Source organism: Panicum virgatum, chromosome 8N (assembly GCF_016808335.1).
Source record: "Panicum virgatum strain AP13 chromosome 8N, P.virgatum_v5, whole genome shotgun sequence".
Classification (NCBI taxonomy): Eukaryota; Viridiplantae; Streptophyta; class Magnoliopsida; order Poales; family Poaceae; genus Panicum; species Panicum virgatum.
In genome coordinates this window covers 1,665,776-1,688,793 of record NC_053152.1, presented here as the reverse complement: position 1 = coordinate 1,688,793, position 23,018 = coordinate 1,665,776, and the positions used below count along the sequence as shown (strand labels likewise).

At 45.1% G+C, this 23,018-nt stretch overlaps 1 protein-coding gene, 1 long non-coding RNA gene and 1 other non-coding gene across 3 annotated transcripts; 2 read left to right on the top strand and 1 right to left on the bottom strand.

Annotated features, from left to right (window-relative positions):
- Positions 1-49: 49 nt before the first annotated feature.
- Positions 50-156, top strand: LOC120686998. The gene has a single exon (XR_005680503.1). It is a non-coding gene; the product is annotated as a small nucleolar RNA R71 (small nucleolar RNA).
- A 16,395-nt stretch (positions 157-16,551) lies between these two features.
- On the top strand, positions 16,552-18,605 carry LOC120685292 (cyanidin 3-O-rutinoside 5-O-glucosyltransferase-like). The gene is made up of 2 exons (XM_039967122.1): positions 16,552-18,108; positions 18,459-18,605. The coding sequence occupies exon 1, from the start codon at positions 16,655-16,657 to the stop codon at positions 18,098-18,100; it is 1,446 nt and encodes a 481-aa protein (XP_039823056.1). The 5' UTR covers positions 16,552-16,654; the 3' UTR covers positions 18,101-18,108; positions 18,459-18,605.
- A 371-nt stretch (positions 18,606-18,976) lies between these two features.
- Positions 18,977-21,974, bottom strand: LOC120685293. The gene is made up of 2 exons (XR_005679460.1): positions 19,854-21,974; positions 18,977-19,750 (listed from the first exon to the last, which is right to left on the bottom strand). It is a non-coding gene; the product is annotated as an uncharacterized LOC120685293 (long non-coding RNA).
- Between the last annotated feature and the right edge of the window lie 1,044 nt (positions 21,975-23,018).

Below are 23,018 nucleotides of genomic sequence, written 5' to 3'. Positions count from 1 at the left end.
TGCTGTCATTAGCCCATTGTAGAAGCTTTGGAGGACGAGCCAGTCGTCCATCCGATGATGAGGACAGGCGAATATGTATTCTTGTAGTCTCTCCCAAGCTTCTAGGACGGATTCCATCCCTATCTGCTGGAAACTTAAAATTTTCCCTCGAAGGGCGTTGGTTTTACCCAATGGGAAGAATTTCACAAGGAATGTCATGGAACATTTGTCCCACATGCTGACAGCATCTTTGTTCTTGTAAAACCACTATTTTGCCTTTCCCAGGAGGGAGAATGGAAACAGACAAAGCCTGATTGTGTCAGCTATGATGCCCCTTATGGTCACAGTTTCGCACAGCTCCAGGAATGTCTGGAGATGGGGGTTGGCGTCCTCGTTAGGCTTGCCGAAGAATGGGCTAGCCTGCACTATGTTGTTGAGACTCGTCTTGATCTCGAAGTTCACATCCCCGACACTAATGTTTGGTCCAGTAGCCACGTTGGTGGCGGAGGGGACGGAGAAATCATGAAGAGTCTTTTCAGCCATAACGGTTGTTGGTGCGGGGGGTGACTGGTTCGCATGCCGAGAGGATGATCTGAGGAGGGACGACGTGAAGTTGGACCCTTCTCACGAATTTCTTTGGATTTTCAACGAAGTTTGACGGCAAGGAGAAACCGGTCATACACTACCCTGTTTTCATCCAATTCAGGAGAAAACAAAAGTAACATTAGCCTGTATAAGCAGCAGCTACTTCTTATTCACATGACCAAGATTATGTATTAGTAAATCCTTTTTAAACCAATGCCATCCCCGGCAGCGGCGCCAGAAATGCTTGTTGATATTTCTTAGCTTAATCACTAGGAACGGTTAAGTCCCTGGCAACGGCGCCAGAAATGCCAAGGTTGGTATGTCTTAACGTTTAAAGAAAGGATCCGAAAGGATCTGCAAGCGCACGGATATACCGTTATAGCATTTCACCCGAAAGTATTCAGGGTATCGTTATTTATATTTTCCCAAAGGATGGCATGGTGTAAAGGTGTTTACTAGATACATAAGCATGACAATATGAAATAAGCTGTAGATCACAACTTAAACAGGGGTAAGTCATGATAAATGATGATCAAGGGTAATGTGACACACACATCAGCCAACTCTCAAGATAAAGAATAAACGATACACCTAAGGTTAGAGGGAGCATAGGCAAACAACAGGATCCTAGTACAACTATTCGTACAAGCAAGGGTTATTCTAGCTATATACATAGGACTGCAGGTGCCGGGAAATTAGGGAGATCGGAGAGAATATCCCGCACAGGAGTACATCCAGTCCCGTTCCGTTACATGTTTGCATGAACTCCTACACCGTACTTGAATGTCGGGGAGTACACTGTTGGCAGTCGTTAGCCTAACAGAATAAATTCGCAAGCTTACGGATACTGATGTAGCTTTCACCTTGGAGTATTCCAGGGTATCGAAATCACGGGGAACGAGAAGTGTACTGAGTACTGATTCTTGTTTATCCAGGGGGTATGACGGGAGTGAAGAGGTCCAGATACGATAGGTAGAGGTAGTTTAATGTCGTCTTACTAACTACACCTGTCAAGAATAGTTGACTTATACTCTAGTTGCTTCGGCGGCCTAAGAGAAGGACTCAGACTGAGATGAGAAGGGAGTCCAAAGTCTGTCGGCAACTACTCCTATGAAAACACCCGAACGTGGTGGACTACAAAGGACGGACAGGGCTGTCACCACCTACCACCTACCACTGCGGTTCCGTGGGGTGGAACACAACCCAAGGTAACTAACCAAGTCTAGGTACCACACCTAATCTATCGAGTTACTTACTCCTATCTCATGTTAAGATAAAGAGCAACATCAAATAAGTAGAACTTGCTACTTACGCAGACAAGGGATCCCGCAACTAGAGAGATCAAGTATTCAAGTACTAATGAAGAAAAGGAGAGAAAGTAATACTGACGAAAGAAGAGGAAATTACTCGAATCGAAGCTTCATTCCTCGGAGGCACAAAGTTGGAGAGGGGCCGACACTCCGGCTCCTCTCCGGACTCTCACCTCTCCTCTCTCCCTATTTTCTAAAGATATGTGGAGCACTACGCTTCACCTTGGACTTGCTCTAATTCTCCGTGTCTTCAAGTGATGGAGGGGGGGTCCTATTTATAGTACTCCATGGTCGGTTCCTGGCAGGTAATTCAGGTAGCGCCGGTGGCACGCAAGTGTGGCGGTTGTGCTTAACTTCCATGCGAAGCCGGGAGCTAAGAGGCTGCAATGTGGGGCCGGGCGGCCTCCCCTAGGCTGGCCGGCCTGGGATTGGCGCCACGCATCCACCGACTTTGTGTGGGCGGCTCTGATCACCTCTGGAGGTCGGTCCTTGTGGCGGTTTGATCAACCGACGTTCTGTGGGCCAGGCGGCCAAATTGGGTCTGGGCGGCCTGGCTTTGGAGGCCTCTTGGCCCTCTATTGCTCCGACACGATCCTCCATGACTATAGATCATTCTTTGATGGGTAGACATCTTGTGCTATGATCATGGCCCAGGATTCCTTCACATTGCATATGGGTTCAAGCCTTCCGGTTCCATTTTGTGCATTTTAGGAAACTACCCATTGGAATGGCTTGGATTCTCCCTCTAGATGACTTTGGTAAATTCTCATGCCAAGATTTCACAGAAAGTATGCCGGTCGGCCGGACTCGGGCCTTCCGGCCCAAACAGTGTCCGTTTTGGGTCAAATTTGGATATGTTGTTCCTGAGATCAAATAAACACCAAAACTTGTGGAACTCATTAGATATAATGGTTATGGCATGGTTATGGCCTAGGTTTCATGAAATCAGGCGGAGCGTTGGCGGCGAAAATCATCGATATCGACCGCCAACACACCCCCACAGCCAGACTTTGCTTGCCGCAAGCAATAAGGTCGAGAAAAGAGCGAAGACTGATTTCATGAACTCAAACTATGCATAAGAATTATTTCTTAGCTTTCTTTGTATACCTTGGATTCCAGGTGGCTAACATCGTCACCTTCGTCTATTGATCCTCAGAACCGATCACCAAGAATCAAGACGAGCCTTCCTTCTCGGAGCTTGGAGGGTTTTCGGTCCTTTGAAAATAAGGCCAACTCTTGAATGCTCAATTCACTTGGGCACTCATGGAGTATGATTCCCTCAAGGCAAAGCCTCTCTCTTGTATATATTGTAACAAAGGTATGTGCTCATCTTTTCCATTTATTTTGCAAATTCAAACAATGTGTCTTTAAGTAGCTAATGCAATTCAAACACTTTGATCTTGTGCATGTGTAAGCAGTGACACTTGTCTGTCATCTATACTTTTGCTCTTATTATCTTCCCATCTTTCTCTTTTTTTTGACGAGGAACTTTGAGCATGATGACTCACTTCCTATTTTTCTGTTTCTTTCAGGGGGATGATGAACTTTTGCAAGATTTTCATGACTGATGGGCAGTGTTTGATGTCGTGTACGTGAATGATCAAAGCTTCGAATGTGCAAAGCATAACTCAAGAGGCAATAAGTTCGAACGAGCTCAAAATGTACAAGATAGCTATATGGAATCATAAGCGCTACTCTCATATATGTATGCGGCATTGGTGGTGTTTGAGCAAGAGAGTTGCCATGGTTTTATTTTTGAAATAAATTCCTCCAAGTCCTTGAATCAGAGCAAGCATGATTTTGGATCATAGTATCATAAGAGTCAATAAACAAAAGATCTGATGATCCTAACAAAGTTAGTTCCAAAGGCATGTAAATACTTGCATGAGAAATAAGACTTAGGCATAAGGTGATTTTCATGAAAGGATTTCATCTTTCTCTAAGTTCATGTTCAAAATTTTAGTTTGAATTAAAATAGGCATCATTTGAACTGATCTTTTAGAGAAGTGATCTATAGAGATCGCAAACCTGCACCACGAGAAAGATCTCGGCGTTTCGCTGACAGTGGGGCCTGATGGCCTAAAGATAGGCCGGGCGGCCTGATCTTCCACCGATTTGTGAGCTTCCCATTGCGTTGTGTTCGTTGCGATGTGTGTGTCACAAATCCACTGGGTGTTGCTGGAGATTGCAAAATTGGTATGCCGGCCGGCCCGGATTAGACCTCCCAGCATTTCCTGTGGCGAACTGTGCTCAGCTTTCTCTGGTGCTCTCCCTTCGTTCTGTGTGCTATCGTTCTCTGGGTACTCACGAGCTCTTCAAGGAATCTTCACTTTCGAACTATATCCTCCCCCACGCTCAGATGTTGCGACACTTGATGCCAAAAATTGAGCGTCAGAGGTTGTAGTCATCTTTCTCGATTAAAGCCTGGAAGTGAGTCTCTCTTTTTTTTTCAATTGTACCAACTCTTTGTTCATTTGAAAGGTTAGTGGCAAGAATACCCGAAGGGAGGGAGTCCTAGATTTAAGTCTTGAAGCTCTTTTTCAAGTTTATTTTATTGGAAAGTAAAGATTTTTTTTGATATTGATGTGGATTTTTTAAAAAAATTAGAAGACCAGAAAAAAAATACGGGTTACCTCCCGGCAATGCTTGTTTATGGTCAAAAGCTCGACCTTGGGAGCCTCTTCTTGATGTTGCAGCTAGCTTGGTGTTGTGGCTCCCTCCATCACCAATCTCCGGATTAAACTCATGATATCTAGCTGCAAGATTTGCACAACAAACCACAACGAGATTTGCAATATTTATGATAGACAAAATCATCCACAACCACCTTTTCGAAAATTTTCTGATACAGGGGCATATGATGGTTGGTCTCGGTGTGTGTGCTAATAGCGAGAGGAGATGGAGTCTCCTCGAAGAAGTTTGTATCTTGTGGTCCTTCCAAGATGAAACTTTCATGCTCATCATTGACTTCCGAATCCGATATGGAGTTTACTGCCTCAAGAGTATCCATAGAGCAGACATTTTCGACTTCATGCTCTAGCTTATAATACTCATGAGGCGTATCAAAATCAATTCCTCTGATTTGGAAAACCTTGGATTGCTCCGGGTCAAGAAGAAAAGATTTTTCCTCGGAGTCACCAAATGGATCAAGGCATTGATATGATTCTTGGGGCCTGGAGGAACTTGAAGAGATAGAAGCTTTGAACTCCTCATCAGAAAATTCAAACTCATCCTCCGACAATTGGAACTCCATGTTAGGGAATGATGAATCCTCCTTTACTTGATCAGTTTCGGACAAGGATTCTTCTTCGGGATCAGGAGTCACTACCTCAGATTCTCTATCAGCATCACTTTCTTCCTTTGGTAATGATGAGACATCACCATCTACTGTCGATTCATCATCGTCAAACATGGACAAGAAGAAAGGTCGATGATTTTCACTGAAGGGCTCAGGATTTGAGGTGGAAGGTTTTGGTTCAGCAATCTTTTGTGGGCAGGATGTTGGGGTTTGGGCAAAAGGTTCTGCTCTTCGAGTGGGCTCCTGAGATTCTTCAGGTGGGTCTTCATATATTCCGGTACACTCGGTATTATGAAGGATTCTACCAAGGATGGCTTTTCCCTCTCTTACGGTTTTGTGCAAGAAGGTCCCTCCGAAGGCCTTGTCTAAAAAGGTCGCACTATCTGTTCTAAGGCCATAGGAAAAGTGTTGTAATTGCATATCCTCGGGTATACTCAAGTCTGGGCCTGAAGAAATCAGCTCGGTATAACGAGCCCATGCAGCTCCTAGAGATTCTTCCTCTTGTTGCTCGAAAGTTTGAACTTCTATACGAAGGTCAACAATTTTATTTACGGGGAAGTAGCGGAGACAAAAACTTGTCTTTCAGAATATTCCAATCACCCTCTATGCTTCCTACGGTTATGGAATATCATTCTTTGGTACGACCAGTCAAAGAGAATGGAAAAGACTTCCATTTCACGGTTTCATGGTGCATGCCTGGTATTGAAGTGATAGAGCAGTTCTGCTCAAATTCACATAGGTGAGTGTAAGGATTTTCACCCTTGCACCCAGAAAAACATTGTGATTGAACCATGGCTATGAGACTAGGGCGGATCTCATAGCCTTGTGTAAGGATGGGATGACATGAAGGTGGACACTCAAGATAATGAGGCCCTGGAGCTGAGAAACCACGGATAGTCATGGAATCCATGTGGAAGGTGGAGTGATACAAGGATAAACTTGAATCGATACTAGTACAGCTACCGTTCCCCAACAACGGTGCCAGAAAGCTTGTTGGCAGTCCTTAGCCTAACAGAATAAATCCGCAAGCATACGGATACCGATGTAGCTTTCACCTTAGAGTATTCCAGGGTATCGAATCCACGAGGAACGAGAAGTGTACTGAGTAGTGATTCTTGTTTATTCAGGGGGTATGACGGGAGTGAAGAGGTCCAGATAAGATAGGTAGAGGTAGTTTAACATCGTCTTACTAACTACTCCTGTCAAGAATACTTGACTTATACTCTAGTTGCTTCGGCGGCCTAAGAGAAGGACTCAGACTGGGATGAGAAGGGAGTCCAACGTCCGTCGACAACTACTCCTATGAAAACAACCGAACATGATGGACTACAAAGGACAGACAGGGCTGTCACCACCTGCCACCTACCACTGTAGTTTCGTGGGGTGGAACACAACCCAAGGTAACTAACCAAGTCTAGGTACCACACCTAAACTATCGAGTTACTTACTCCTATCTCATGTTAAGATAAAGAGCAACATCAAATAAGTAGAACTTGCTACTTACGCAGACAAGGGATCCCGCAACTAGAGAGATCAAGTATTCAAGTACTAATGAAGTAAAGGAGAGAAAGTAATACTGACGAAAGAAGAGGAAATTACTCGAATCGAAGCTTCATTCCTCGGAGGCACATAGTTGGAGAGGGGCGGAAACTCCGGCTCCTCTCCGGACTCTCACCTCTCCTCTCTCCCTATTTTCTAAAGATATGTGGAGCACTACGCTTCACCTTGGACTTGCTCCAATTCTCCATGTCTTCAAGTGATGGAGGGAGGTCCTATTTATAGTACTCCATGGTTGGTTCCTGTAGGTAATTCAGGTAGCGCCGGTGGCATGCAACTGTGGCAGTTGTGCTTAACTTCCACACGAAGCCGGGAGCTGAGAGGCTGCAATGTGGGGCCGGGCGGCCTCCCCTAGGCCGACCGGCCTGGGGTTAGCGCAACGCGTCCACCGACTTCGTGTGGGTGGATCTGATCACCTCTGGAGGTCGGTCCTTGTGGCTGTTTGATCAACCGACGTTCTTTGGGCCGGGCGGCCTGGCTCTGGAGGCCTCTTGGCCCTCCGTTGCACCGACACGATCCTCCATGACTGTAGGTCATCATTCCTTGATGGGTAGACATCTTGTGCTATTATCATGGCCCAGGATTCCTTCATTTTGCATATGGGTTCAAGCCTTCCAGTTCCATTTTGTGCATTTTAGGAAACTACCCATTGGAATGGCTTGGATTCTCCCTCTAGATGACTTTGGTAAATTCTCATGCCAAGATTCCACAGAAAGTATGCCGGTCGGCTGGACTCGGGCCTTCCGGTCCAAACAGTGTCCGTTTTGGGTCAAATTTGGATATGTTATTTCTGAGATCAAATAAACACCAAAACTTGGGGAACTCATTAGGTATAATGGTTATAGCATGGTTATGGCCTAGGTTTCATGAAATCAGGCAGAGCGTTGGCGGCGAAAATCATCAATATCGACCGCCAACATACACTAACCATGACAAAGCCCGTGTATGAGGTCACTACCCTAACATCCCCGGGTCTCCCACCCTTCGGATGGATAAGTAAAACGCTAAGGCAAGCCCGAAAGTACAACGAACCGATATCCTTACCCAGATCATCTGACCTAAGCATATAACTAAGATAACTTAAGTATAAGCAGAACATGGTATGACAGGCTATCAGAATAGCTAAGCAACCATGAACGAACTCTTTATGAATAGCATAACGATAGTTGGAATACAAAGCCATCGGAGACCGAGGATTGCTCAACGACCCCAAGGACGACTGGATTCGCTAAAAAATAAAGTGCTAGACTAGCTCTACTACCCTAGAGAGTACAAGTCAAGAGAGTGAGAGAGGGAGAGAGGGTTCAAGTGAGGTGTGTGTTGAAGTGAGGGGTGAGGCCCTCTTTATATAGTCTTCAAGGTCAGTTCCCGCCATCTCCGGGTATGGAAACCTTATAATCTATGATCAGGAGACTTGGGGGGCGACTCCACGTCGAAGCGTACCTGGATGGGAACCCGTCTAGGTTCGGCCGACCCTGGGTACACCCCAGGTACGTCTTCCTCTGGTACACTAACAGGTGGATCCTTGTGTAGTTTCCGTAGGTTTGCTTGCTTGGTGCGCCCATTTGCTCTGTCAGGTGGGCCCTCTTTGTAAGTGTGTCACAGCGGGGGATCTTCTGTGCATTGTTGCTGTGTATTCATTGTGTTTTCTTCTTATTGCAGACTTGTACTCCTAGAATGATAAGATTGACAAAACAACTATGGAGTTAGGTTAGTGATACAAATATGCGAGTAAGAGGCATGGTTTTCCTGTACTTAAGTGTATAGTTGACAGTCTGATTTTGCACTTAAGGACCATCAACAGAGTGGTCGTTCTCGTCAGTTGTTGTTCGTCATGGATCGTCAGTCGGGGATGGGCGTGCGCCGATAAGTATGGTATGGTAGCCACACCTCGTCCCGCGCGTAACGCCTTATCACTCCATCATGATGGAAGCGTGCTCGTCGTATAATGAGGACGTTGTGCCCCTTCCCCTTGTTAGGACAGGCAGGTAGAATAGTGCCCCCTACTGTGGCAGCGAGGGGGAGTGTGACCCCCGTGGGGGAGTGGTTGGCCAAGTACGGTATGTTGACCCTGGTCGTTTGCCCTTATCCCCAGTGCCCACTCCTGGACCAGCTGGCGTGCGGGGATGTTCCATCCTCCGACTTTGTCAGTCGGAGACATCGACACGTGTGTGGCGGGGCCCGGTCAGCATCCACAGTGGGAGCCGTGGTGCGGGCCCATCCCCTGGTCATCCCCTCGGTCGGGGATGCAGGCACAGGCTCATCCCAACTGCCTGATCGGGACCGTGGGCTGGAGCGTCCTGGCTGAACTTGTGGCCCATAAAGACGGGCGTCGTCTTGGACCAGCATAAATACTAGCAGGAAGTAGGACCCCTGGGGACCCCGGGTCCATGGACCCGTCTGATCCAAATTTGCCTGGTTTCAACGCGATTTTATAGTTGAGGGTTGAAAATCGGACTATCGTGCTAGTTCGAGGATGAAAATTGCACTTCTGCCAAAGAAAAAATGAGAAGGTACAAAAAGGAGAACACACCATGCATTCAAGCGGCAGCCTACAACGGAAATACCTCACCCCGACATGCGTCGTCGTTGCCTTCGTCCTCCTCCATGGCTCCCCAGTCGCCATCCGCCGCCCACCTACTGCTTGACTATGCATTAGCCATGCGCATGGCGCCTCAGCCATTTTTGTTAAGTATAATTGGCTTTCAGCATCCTTGCCTTAATGTCCAATGATGTTGCTAGCAAGTATTGGTCTGACACTTCTCCTTCCATGGGTAGCTTGCATCATATTCGATTGGGACACTTCTAAAAAATCTCCTTCTTTTTTCCAGGTAACAGGCTGCAATATGTGATCAAGGGCGAGAAACCAAATCCGACTTTTGAGGGTTGGGACACGTTTTCAGATTTCAATCGGTCTCAGAGTTGGAGATGTATCATCGTCTATGTGGTAAGGGGGATTGATTCATCTATTCGGTCTTTCGTTGCCGCAGTCCCTCCCTATTCTATCGATCCTCATCCGGTTGGCTTGGTGGATCAATCTTGCCACAGTCATCTCTACCTCCATCCCCCTATTGTTCACTTGGGAGCAGTTGTTGCCAACCGCATATGGAGTGAGAGAGAACTTCCCATCTACGAGGACACCAACTAGTGGGGTGAACTTGTCTACCACATCGTGCTTAGCAATCGAACGGAGGCCATCATTCTATTTGGAGATCCACTTCCATGGGAGGAAGTTCACATGAGGGTGCAGGAGGTACTGAGGCATAGTGTCAGGGAGAGTAGATACCTAGCCAAAGACTTCTACCCATAGGATCACAATGATATGAGGCTTCCCTGACCTGTTGTGTATGCGCTTGGGGTGGAGAGCTCATATGGGCAGCATTGCTTGGCGGTATGCTAGCCTTAGTGAGGCAACCGTGGGTCTGCCAAAGACTAGTGTGAAGGAGAGTGAGTGTAGGGTGCGCCTAGAAAACTTTTGGGGGAGCAGCAACAAGCTCAAGATGATGACGTGCTCTCACTTCTTCCATGAGCCTTCAGCTGGCTCATGATCATCCATGGTTGCCCACTTTGCCACTTCCCGCTAACTACCGAGGAACAATAGGAGGATGATCAATAATCTTGTGCTAAAGCTAGAGCCCTGAATCCTAGTACTTACATTTGGATGCTCTATGCGACATTGTACGTATCTAAGACATATCCAGGCAACAATGTGTGTGCTCGCCGCAGCTTGTTGCAGCTGCGGCTGCGCCGAATAGCGGCAGCTACAGCACAGCAGCTCGGCTGCAAACAGTCTCTCAAGCACATCGATCACCATGCTGCCTACAACCGGCTGCTACAGTGGCTGCAGCCGAGCAAGCTGCATACTTCTTTGTGATTATATTGTGGTTATCTATGATTGACTTGTTCTGGCTTAAAGTTATTTGAACAATGAATAATATAGCTATCACAAGGACATGCATCTATATTTTTTGAGCAAAAATTAGCAACTGTTATGTTGTGCAATGTGTGTGGATTGGATGCTTTTGTTGTCACTGCTATGTTCTGTGATGTTTCTAATAAAAAACTAGCTTGTAGCTGATCTTGCTTCTAGTAACTGTAACATTACTTTCAGGAGGTGGCCACCACTTGACAGCTGTTGCTACTAAAAAAATGAACCTTTTGCAGTATTAGTATTACAACGGAACACTCTTACACTTTTTGGTGGCTAGCCCCACATTCACTATTTTTTCTGCCTAGTACTACCACCCTTGCTCTCATCTACCATGCTCATTATTGAATGACATGGTAAGGGATTGGGGGGAGGGGCGCTCTATTTATAGCCTAAGGGGGATCATGATGTTGAGACCAGTGTCCCCTTTCTAGAGATTTTCTGGATAGTACAACATTATCTAGATATTTTCTTTATTACCAATTCTAGAGTACTCTAAAAAATATCTCTAATCTATATATCTTATATAGATAGCACCCACTAACTATTTCTCTCTTCATGCAAGGTATCCACCTCATTCTCCACTAAGTGTCCCACTAACTTTCAACTACCTTATTAATTACAAAAAATATGCATGTCATCTCTACAATATGCAATACTTTTAATCTTTAATTAAGTAAAGTAAAATCATATACATACTCTATTTTTTTCATCACCTATTCTTCTATAATGTGATCAAATATTCTATTGGTGTTTCTTCTTTTAGCTTATCGATTTTTACGAGATTCAATAAACAAGAAAATGTCCATATGACCTCTACTATGTGCAATACTTTTAAAAATGTCCATATGACCTCTACTATGTGCAATACTTTTAATCTTTAATCTATTAACATAAAGTCATATACATACTCTATTTTTGCAATACTTTTAATGTTTAATCTATTAACGTAAAGACTTATATACATACTCTATTTCTTTGAGCACCTATTCTTTTATAATGTGATCAAATATTCTATTGATGTTACTTCTGTTAGTTTATCAATTTCTACCAGATCCTGAAAAAAAATAACATGCAAGTAAAATTCATATCACCTATATAGCCTATATAGATGACACCCACTAAAGTTATTAACTCTATTTCTCTTAACATGCAAGTTATCCGCATCATATAGGAACCCATTATATCAAATGTCACATCAACGTCCACTAGGGCCATCTATTTATGTTTTCCATTGATTTTTTTGTGAATGTTGCCATGCAATCATCTTAATTTTTCTACTTTTAAATTTCACGTTAAAATTTTATTTAAGAAATCCCACAGCAACGCACGGGGTATCACCTAGTACATGTATGATGGAGAAGTCTCTAGAAGGTTTCCTTGCTTTCTTTCAACATTATATATGTATTTATTTGACAATACGTATTGGGTTGAGAGTTTGCTAAAGATCGAAACTGCACTATGTGGTAATTCACATTGCTGGTAGTGGTGAGTGCTCTTGCACAGTCAGCTAGGGGTGCATCCTTTCATTGTTCTTTTTCCTCAATAGACATGTTTCCTATTATCTTTGGCTTCTACGTGTAGAAAGAAGTCATTCATTATCTTTTCTTTTGGGTAACATTCACACCCTATCCCTAATAATCCAGGAAAGTAGTTTTTTAACCTTTCCAAAGATTGGATCATATTCAACAGGCTGAACATACCCTCCAAATCTATGTTACCAACTTACCATCATTGGAAATGACAACTGTTGTGGATGATCTAATCTGGAAAAGAAAAGAAAAGGATCCATAAAGCACTCGTTTAGTAAAAAAAATACTTGATATTCATTCACTAAAAACAACACCATAAATACTCACATATGTTGCTTCGATAATGGAATCTGGTGTAATAATTATAACATTAACATTTTGTGTGATAGATATCCATTGTTGTAGACTAATGACATATGGAACAGCAACTCCCATGGGCTCCTACTACATTATCACATTCTAATTGTAAGAATTAAGGATATAACTAACATGTATGTGGATCACAAATAGTATGTATGTAACCCAAACAATTGAACGAGTTAAACAGTCGTCTGCAAATATTTTTTTGTAAAATATACCTTCAAATTTTGTACCTTCTCCAAAGAATACTTGTATTTGCTTTCACTATAAACATGTAGTAGAGTTTCATTGCATCTTTCACAATGGAAATATTCATATCTAGCACTGATAAGATATTGCACATCAAACGCTGAATACCTACAAGTCAACAAGTAGTGTCGCAGCCTTAGAATCTAGATTTTGAATTTAGCAAATTAAGAGTCAAAGTCAAAAGTCATACTTTACTTCACAAATAGAATACAAGTATTTTTAGATGACAATAATTTTACCGCTCAAGTCACTCTTCAATTTTTCTATCATGTTGTGTATGTGGGGGTTTCATGACATCAGAAGAAATGCACAAACTTAGAAAATAAAATTCTTAGAAAGGAACTTTCTTCAAGTAAAAATCTAGTCTGCATTCCAAATTCTCTAAAAAATCAAGAATATTTGAGAATTCGATAGAAAAAAATCTGAGCATATTCAAGCAGCAATATGAATTTCAGTGGACACTTAGCTCTGGACATAAGCAGCTATTGCACTAGGTGTTCTCTTTTTTCCTTTGGACTGAGGTCACATAGAATATCACATTAAGCGTAAAACATGAAACAATGGGTGCATCGAATAGAAATGATCTCAGGGAAATACAAACCTTGGTTCTATTTTCTCTTCGTATCAATTTCTCTTCTTGCAGAAACTTCTTACGAACCCAATTGTTTCTTGTCCATTTTAACTCTTTAGACAATTCCTTCTCACAACCCCTAAACATGAAGTATATGAGAGACATAAAAAACTTAAAATTTTATTTGTTTACAGGAGAAAATGAAATAGAAATTCAAGGATAGGTTTCTTGATCTCCTTTCTATCAGGCAATAACACACGGACAAAGTTGATAGTGTAGAACAATAAGAACATAACCAACTAAGCGTAGAAAGTTGAGATTTTTAAAGTACATTAATGGATTTTTTTACTTTTAGCCCTTCCATGTTAGTTTATTAATTAATGGTATCACACATGCACTAGCCACGCTCACACCAATAAGGCATTGATGTGGCTACGCACCTATTCTGGCATGACTGGATTTGTGTGCAAATTGAGCTAGCATGACAGGCCTGTGCTAGCTGAGCCTTCTTATTTCTCTACCTCCTAACCAGCTCAACCCTAGCTAAGCTCGCCACCGCCCACCGGTTATCGTCCCCCATGCAAATCCTCCCCAAATGTAGCCAATTTGGGGTGAGATTTTGTTTTCGCAACCGTGCCTGAGCAAGTTTTTCATTAAGAAGAAATCAGCTACAGACACAATCTTGGTGCGGTCAAGCAGAGCTTGACCAACACAAGAGCACAAAGAACTAAAGATAGAGAAACACTGAAGAAAAGTACAGACAAACACACAAACGACCATAGCCACGAACACAACAGAAGAAGCACGAAGAGGGAGGACACTCCAAACTTACCACCCAAACAGAGGCCACCCGGAGAGCTGAACCTGCACAAAGAGGATATATTGCCGCCAAAGATGCCAAGGGAGAGCAAGCACGAAGCACGAAATGGTGCCGAAGCATCCACCGAATAGCACGACCATGGCGGCAAAGCATCCGTCAGAGTAAAGGAACGGCGGCAAAGCATCCGCCAAGCTCGAAGTAACAACACAATCACAGCGGCAAGGCATCCGCCAGAGATGAAGTACGGCAGCAACGCATCTGCTAGGGCCAACGATCCACCATCTGCCAACATTAGCAGATATGGCGACAAGGCAGCAAAGCATCCCACGACCTAGGCAATCAAGACGACGGCGTGTAAAATGAAGCGAGGCAGGAATAGAGGATGAACCACCGACCAGGCGACCAGCCATGGGGCACGGAGGGGGAAGGGGCAAACGAATGATGCCTCCAAGGAGAAAAACGGCGCCCAAGGGCGTCGCCATCATCGGCCTGCAAGTAGGCAAAGGCTTTCGCCTCAGCCCCACCCCAGAGCCCCGCCCCAAGCGACAACGACCCTCCACAAGCAGTGCCGATGGGATGGAACCACATATGGTGATGGCAACCACACCAAAGCGCGGCGACCAATGAGAAAGCACCGGTGGAACGCATCAACAGTAACGCGGAGTCGAGGCAGAAGAACGACATCTCCCAAGAGAACACAACAACGCCTCCAGGGAGGGGAACGACGCCCACAAGTGCCGTCGTTGTTGGCCCAGCGCAGCACTGGACAGGGCTTTCTCCTGGAGTTCTTGGGGTGAGATTTGTAGGGAAAATTGATTCTGTTGCAGATAGGAAGGTTGTTCACCGTTAGCTGTCCAAAGCCACCCCAAATCCGATTAGGGGTGCAAAACTCAACCTGATTTGTCAATAAGCTTGCGATCGGGACCCGGAGACGGACTTTGTTTTGTCTTTTGGTTTGACTCTGGTGGTTGATTCATTTGTCTATTCGTTCCTTGGTGAAGTTCCTTGCGAGATGGAGAGAGACAGACGGAGCATCGTATTATACCCTCCCATCTACGAGGACATCAACCGGTGGGGCGACCTTGTCCATGTCATGGTACTTAGCGATCATGTTGGAGACCGTTCAATTATTCAAAGATCCATCGCCATGGGAGGAAACTAAGCTACCTAGCTTACGATGGGGTGCAGGAGATCTTAAGGCATGGACTCAGGGAGGGTAGATACATGATACACTGATGATTAGCAAAGCGCCTGCTTTGAAGCTAACTAAAAAAGTCTTATTTGCAGTGTAGACATCAAAATGGGGTCGCACTGCACCTGTAACAACTGAAAATGCTTGAACGGAGCAACATAATTTCAATAGCGAAAGGAGCCCGTCATTTTCTCGTCAGGCCTCAGGTGAGGCGATCGTGAGGCTACCGGAGACTAGTAGTGGCAGCGTGTGCCTGGAAAACTTTGAGGGGAGCAACAACAGGACGATGCCCTACTCTCACTCCTTCCATGAGCAGTGCATCTTCAACTGGCTCAGGATCAGCAGTAGGAAGATGGTTGGTCTCGATAAGCTTGTGCCAAAGCCAGTGCCCTGCAACCTAGTCTTTGACATGTGGATCGGATGCAATATGCGCTGGATGAGTATAGGAGCCGGATGATATGATAGATGATGATCAGCAAAGCGCCTGCTTTGAAGCTAGCTGAAAGGACTTATTAGCAGCGTAGACATTTATTGATAGAGTAGGCGAGAGTGTACAAAACGCGATTGCATTGCACTACTGCACCAATTTTAAGTGCTTGAACGAAGCAACATATAATTTCAGTAGCAAAAAGAGCCCATCATCTTCTTGATCCAGTCCACCCATTTGTATTCCCTGACTCGTTCAAAACTCACAAGCCTGCTTTCATGCGCATCAGTCAATGGTGTGCAGGCGAAATACAGTAGACGTGGAGATACTTCTCTCTCTCTCTCTCTCTCTCTCTCTCTCTCTCTCTCTCGACGAGTGACGTACAAACGATTTGTACGCAATGTGCCTTTCCTCATTTTTCCTGCCTCAATCAAAGTGGCACCACCTACTAATAAGCACGAAAGGTCGCACACCTCTCGCCATCTGGGATCACATCCAATCAATAATAGGTAGCTGCCGGCTAATTAGTCCCTGCAATTGACAGTTTGACACTGATCAATGCTACTAGCTAGCTAGTAGTACTTTGAAGACTAGCGTATCTCAGATGTCACTGCTAACGTCACAAATAAAAGCAGTGGCTGTCCACACGATCGATACCCTATAATGAATCTATCATTGAGCAGATAAGCTCACGATCGATACACGTCAGACTCCTGAATCCTGATATATATATCCCACGGCCATCGACCATCCACGCACACACGATCGATCTTCGCCTTCTTCAATCCTGAAGTTCTAATATCATTCGCCATCAATCTTCTGAAGTTCTTTGATCTGAAGCTCTCCATGGCCGACGATGAGGGCCGCCGCCACCATTTCCTGCTCGTGAGCTACGGCTTCCAGAGCCACATCAACCCGGGGCGCGTCCTCGCCCACCGCCTCGCGCGGCTCGGCGGCGCCGACGGCTCCATCTCGGCCACGCTCTCCGTGCCGGTCGCCACCTACCGATCCATGTTCCCTTCGCCGGACGCCGAGGCCGCGGCGGCGGAGGAGGAGACCACCAACGACGGCGTCATCTCGTACGTCCCCTACTCCGACGGCGTCGACGACGGCTCCATGCCCAGGGACGCCGCCAACAGGGCGGTGCGGCGCCGCGCGACCTCCGCGAGCCTCTCCGCCGTCGTCGCTCGCCTCGCCGGCCGCGGGCAGCCGGTGACGTGCATCATGTGCACGGTGGTGTCCCTCCCGGTTCTCGACGTCGCACGGGAGCACAGCATCCCCGTCGCCGTTTACTGGATCCAGACGGCGACTCTTCTTGCCATCAACTACCACTACTTCGTCCATGGCTACAGCGAGCTCATCGTCCCCCACGCCGCCGACCCTGCGCACGAGGTGCGCCTGCCCGGTCTGAGCCGTCCTCTTCAGATAAGCAACATCCCGTCCTACCTGATCGACATGTCAGGCAGCGAGAGCGCTAAGGCCTTCATCGAGGTGTTCCAAGAGTTCTTCCAGTACATAGTCCAGTTGCAGCCTAAGGTGCTTGTGACCACACTAGACGAGCTGGAGCCGAGCGCGGTCGCGGAGATGAAGCGACACCTGGAAGTGTTCACCATTGGTCCCATGGTTGGGAGCTCAACGGAGACGCGCATCCACTTGTTCAAGCATGACAGCAGCGACAAGAAGAGGTACATGGAGTGGCTTCAGGGTCACCCGGAGAAGTCCGTGGTGTACGTGTCGTTTGGGAGCCTATCAAAGTACACCAAACTTCAGATGGAGGAGATCGTCGGAGGGCTGCGGCAATGTGGGAGGCCGTACTTGCTGGTTGTGCGCAGGGACGGGCTCGTGGACGACGATGATGAAAGCGGCAGCTTGGAGAAGAACAACCAAAGTCAGGGCATGGTTGTGGATTGGTGCAGCCAATTGGAGGTTTTATCGCACCCTGCAATAGGGTGCTTCGTCTCGCACTGCGGATGGAACTCGACAATGGAGGCCATGTTGTCCGGCGTGCCGATAATCGGTGCGCCGAACATGTTTGACCAACCAACGAATGTATTCTTCATTGAGGAGGAGTGGGAGGTTGGCATCAGAGCCGAGAGCAACAATGATGGTGTGTTGATGGGAACAGAGTTGGCGAGGTGTGTTGAGCTGGTCATGGGTGAAGGTGCAAAAGCAATGGCGATAAGGGAAAAGGCAAAGGCCTTGAAAGAGGTAGCGCAAGCAGCAGCAGGTATAGGCGGGGCTGCTGAGAGAAACCTTCGTGACTTTGTCAAAGCAATACCATGTCGGAATTAATAATAAAGCCATGGCCGTGTTTGGTAACTTGTCATATCAAGATTTACACGCTAATTAAGAGAAACCTTCGTGACTTTGTCAAAGCAATACCATGTAGTCTATTTGCAAAACTTTTTCAGGGACGGAGGTAACTCTTCGAGATGAATCTAATGACGGTAATTAATTGATGATTTGCTACAGTGATGCTACAGTAACCATCCTCTAATCACACGTCAAAGGCCTCGTTAGATTCGTCTCGCGATTTACACGGGGGTTGTGGAGGTGGTTTTATAATTAGACTTCATTTAATACTCTAAATTAGTGGTCAAAGGGCAAAAAAGTTTTCGCGAAATTTTTTACCACCTCAACCAAACACGGCCCATGATAGAAAACTGGATCTGGTCCATTCATGACAGCGACCTCTTTTGTTCTTGTACCGCAGTATGTATCACAAATTCAATCCAGCCAAATTATTAGCTGGAAATTTAAGATGGACTCCTGAACTTGGAATTTGTTCAGGCAATAATTAGACATGGTTTTAGAAAAGAAAAAAAAAGAAGCTGTGTTGTTTTCATTGTATATGACTACTTGCATGCATTGACAAATCTCTGACCACATCAGCGCATGCAAGCATGGTCGTGCCCTCAGTATTTTTTACACTTGATGTACACTCCATTCAAAAGCACCTGTCATGTCATTTTAGAGTGCATAAAACGTAACAAGCAGTTCTATTAGCTTTAGCTGGAAGCGTTCTTAGAAATATTTTGAATGGTTAGTAAACTTGGGATGGAGGAAGTACGCAAGTAATATTTTTCTTATAACTTTAACCATTTATCTTGCTAGTTGAATGCCCGTACGTTGCTACGGGTGGTAAAAAAAATTGATGACAACAATGGATATCTCATATAATGATTCACTACATTTTTATTAAGCTTAAAATTCTCTCCCTTCGGCTCAGCTTTGTTAAGCCATACATCCATATCAGTACTACTACTACTACAACAACAACAACATAGCCTTTTTTCCCAAGCAAGTTAGGGTAGGCTAGAGATGAAACCCGAAAGAAATAAGTTCAAGATTCAGGCACATTGATAGCTAGTCTCCAATAGCTCCTATCCAAAACTATCTCTTTAGAGATATTCCAATCCTTAAGGTCTCTCTTAACTGACTCATCCCATGTCAGTTTAGGTCTACATCTACCTCTCTTTACATTATCGACCCGCTCAAGAACCCCATTACACACCGGCGCATCAGGAGGTCTTCGTTGGACATGTCCAAACCATCTCAGCCGATGCTGGGTAAGTTTCTCCTCAATTGGTGCCACCCCGATCCTATCCCGAATAACTTCGTTCCGGACTCTATCCCTCCTTGTATGCTCCGCAAAACCACCGCAACATCCGCATCTCTGCTACACTCAGTTGCTGGACATACATCCATATCAGTCATCCCATAAAATACTTGTGCCTTCATGTCCCGGCAACCAGGTGTTTGAATGGCTATAGATCGTTGCATCAAAATTATCTATTGTTGAGAAAAGGCCAAGCTGAAGTTGAACACTGAGAGAAGAATATTACAATTCTAGATTGAAAGGTCTAGACATCTGATGCAGCTATCTCTAGCCCACACCGGGTCATCAATTTTTCTGGCGTGTCCATAAGTTACCAGATTGACCTATTGTCAAAACCACTCAAAATGATTCTTCTCTTTTCAAAAATACTGAAATAGTTTGCATGCTACAACATTTCAACAAATAGGGGATCTGCACGATGAGTACCTGTTGTCTGTGGATCCTCGACAAATGTCAATTATTTTTGTTTAGAGTAAAGCACATCCTATCTGTCTGAAAGAAAAGAGTATAGATGCAAACTTCACCAATAGAAGCCATGTGAGTTTGTAACAATATCTAACTTATATTTACATCCTGATCCAACATGTAAGCCTCTCATGAGTTTTTAGCTGAAAGAATGAAAAATGGTAGAGATAAGTGTTGTCTCTGATCTAGCAGGGAAGCGTCTCATCACCCATTAGCAAAGCTCATGTTTCAAGTAGCAGGAAATCAGCTTATCGGTTAGATCAGTCTATTATGGACTATAAAATTAACTCTATGGGATTACAAGCTTGTTGCTATTTCTATGTAAAGTTCAAAGAAACTGAATAGAATACCTCTAGTGAGAACATTGCTAGTGACACATTATTTCAGGATAAAAGAAGATCCCAGTCTCCTCCTCAGTTCTTTCTGAACAGAAAGATTTGAACTACTACCTACCTGCAGCAATTTTCCATCTAGCTTGTAGCTTCTCAAAGTAGAGGGTGATTGGATCACCTGTGAAATGAGAGACGAAATTTCAGCAGTCTTATATTCTCAATAAACAATCTGAATGGACCAAATTTCTGAATAGAACCTAGGATAAATATAAGGTTGCATGATGTACTTCTATTCTCAACTGTTCAAACAAAAATGCATAGAAAACATAGCTCAGGCAATATTAATGTGCTAAGTATTTCAGATTTCAAAATCTCCAACCTCCCCAATACCAGATCTTTTACATCAATACATTGCAGAAGACATCCTGTTAGCTTTTTACATAGCTATGCTGGACACAGTTACCGCAATATATGCTAGCCATAACCAGAGAGTACGGCAAATTGATCATATACTCTAGCAAGATACAATTTTGATGTCAGATTCCTTCCAGTGACCACACCTTTACCAATTTTGATGTCATATTCCGTTCAGTGACCACACCTGTACACGGCCAAGATTGCATAGCAAGTTTACGTTACTTTTGCATTGGCTACACACGGCTTGCAGGCATTTCTTCGAACAGGAGCTTGAAGCGACGAACAGCCAACCTCCCCCAATCCTGGGTCTTTTACATCAACTCAGAGCAAAGGAACCAGAAATGGAACCTCTAAACTCACTCCCGCACACGATGAATAAGGACTACGAATGAGGAAAAATGACTCACAGGCGCTCATACAGTCGTACCACATCCAAAGGCCCGAGCCTGCACTCCGGCTAATGAAATCATGATATGACAAAAATAAATCAAACTGCTCACATCACCAAATTAGAACAAATCTGAATTGGTTGCTTCTGCACCCAGCCGTCACTACATTTGGGACTGCTAATAGGCTGAAAACACCAGAAGGTACGCCTACTACTCGATTTAACGCGAGGAATCCAATCATAAATCGTTGCCACCAATGCGGACAATCAAGCGACAGCAGGGAGGATCAAATGCTAATCGACTCAAAACAGCAGCAGATTTGGTATGGAATACCCTAGGTATGGAATAAGTATTTGGTAAGGTAATTATTATACCTCTGTATTGCTGAAATCTGAAGAGCCTAGTCTAGAATCTGTATTACTGAAATCTGAAGCTATTAGATCAATTGTGCACCACATTAAGCCAGCATTTTTTTGAAACATGAAGCCATCAAATAATATAGCTACTCATGAATTATTAGCTGCACAGATCCAACACAAAATAGGACCTAAGCCTAATGTTCAGTATACACAATTTAAAAGAGATACTGACAGGATTTCAGGAAACTAACCAAAGGCTAGTTCATTTAGCAAATAATGTAATTGAAAATCCGATACACCTCTTACTTCAAAATTTAAACTATTACTCTATAAAAAAAATAATCCTAAGAAGACAGCAGTTTGCAGAACACATCTCACACAAGAGACAAAATAAAATGAATGGGAACTGAAGAACAGACTAACGACAGTGGGATGGAAAAATGAATTAGCAGACAAGAATTTTTGCAAAGTAGTACATTAATTCCAATGCATGTAGTAATCAGAATCGCATTCCGAACAACAGGCAGGCAGGCAGTGAGAGTTGCGGCAATTAAACGGAAGGGGAAGAGGAGCATGGAGCGGTCGTCTCACCAGATTGGGGGGGGGGTCCTGCGGAGGCCGAGGCCACGGAATCCAGCGCGACCGAATCCGAGCCGCGGTCGCTCCGGCCTAGATAGGAAGCAGCAGGAGGTCCGCGCGTGGGAACAGAGACGTCGCCACTAATCTTGTCAGGAAGAGATTGGGGAGGGTCGGAGGGGAGCTCGAGGAGATGCACCTTTGTGCGGGAGAGGCGCCGACGGGAGTGGAGGGCCGGCGGGACTGCCGGCGAGAAGGGAGGCTGGCGGGGAGGGCGGCCTGCGGGGACGACGTATACGCGGACGGAGTCACGGAGCGGCGGCCGGGACGGCGGGCAGACGATGCGGACGGCGTAGGCGCGCAGCGTCCAGGGACGGATCGGCGGCGGCGCGGCGGCCGAGACGGCGGGCAGGGACGAGCGGCGAGCCGGGGAGAGGCCAGAGGGGCGACGGCAGCGAGCGGAGGGGGAACCGCTCGCGACTCGCGAGCAGTGTTAAAATATCCGACCGGTCAGCGGTAACCGCCAGTCTCCGGTTCCAGTTTACCGGACCGGTTTGATCGGTTAAATTTAAATTTGAATTCAAATGGCGCGGTTCAACTGGTTCGTACCGGTATACCGGCCGGTTAGACCGGTTTACTAGCCGGTTTGACCGGTTTACCGGCCGGTTTGACTGGTAACCGGTCAAATTCAATTTTTTTTCTTTTTTGGTTTAAATTCAAATGCCCGCAAAGTATACTAAATAAATGTTTGTATAATATATTTTAGTCTAAATGAATCCTCCAACCCTCTTTTGTACTACTTTTACATTGTAGTTGTATACTTTTGTATGCACGTTTTTTTATTTAACTTCAAATCCCCGCAAACTATACTAAATGAACGAATTTTTAAGAAAATTTGACACCATTAGATTCGTCGCACCTTGAAGTATTTTTAGGAATTTTTTGGGAATTTTTCATTTTTTTGAATTCAAATTTAAATTTTGAATTTGTACCGGTTTCATACCGGACCAAACCGGAACCGGTCAAACCAGTAACCGGTCAAACCGGTAACCG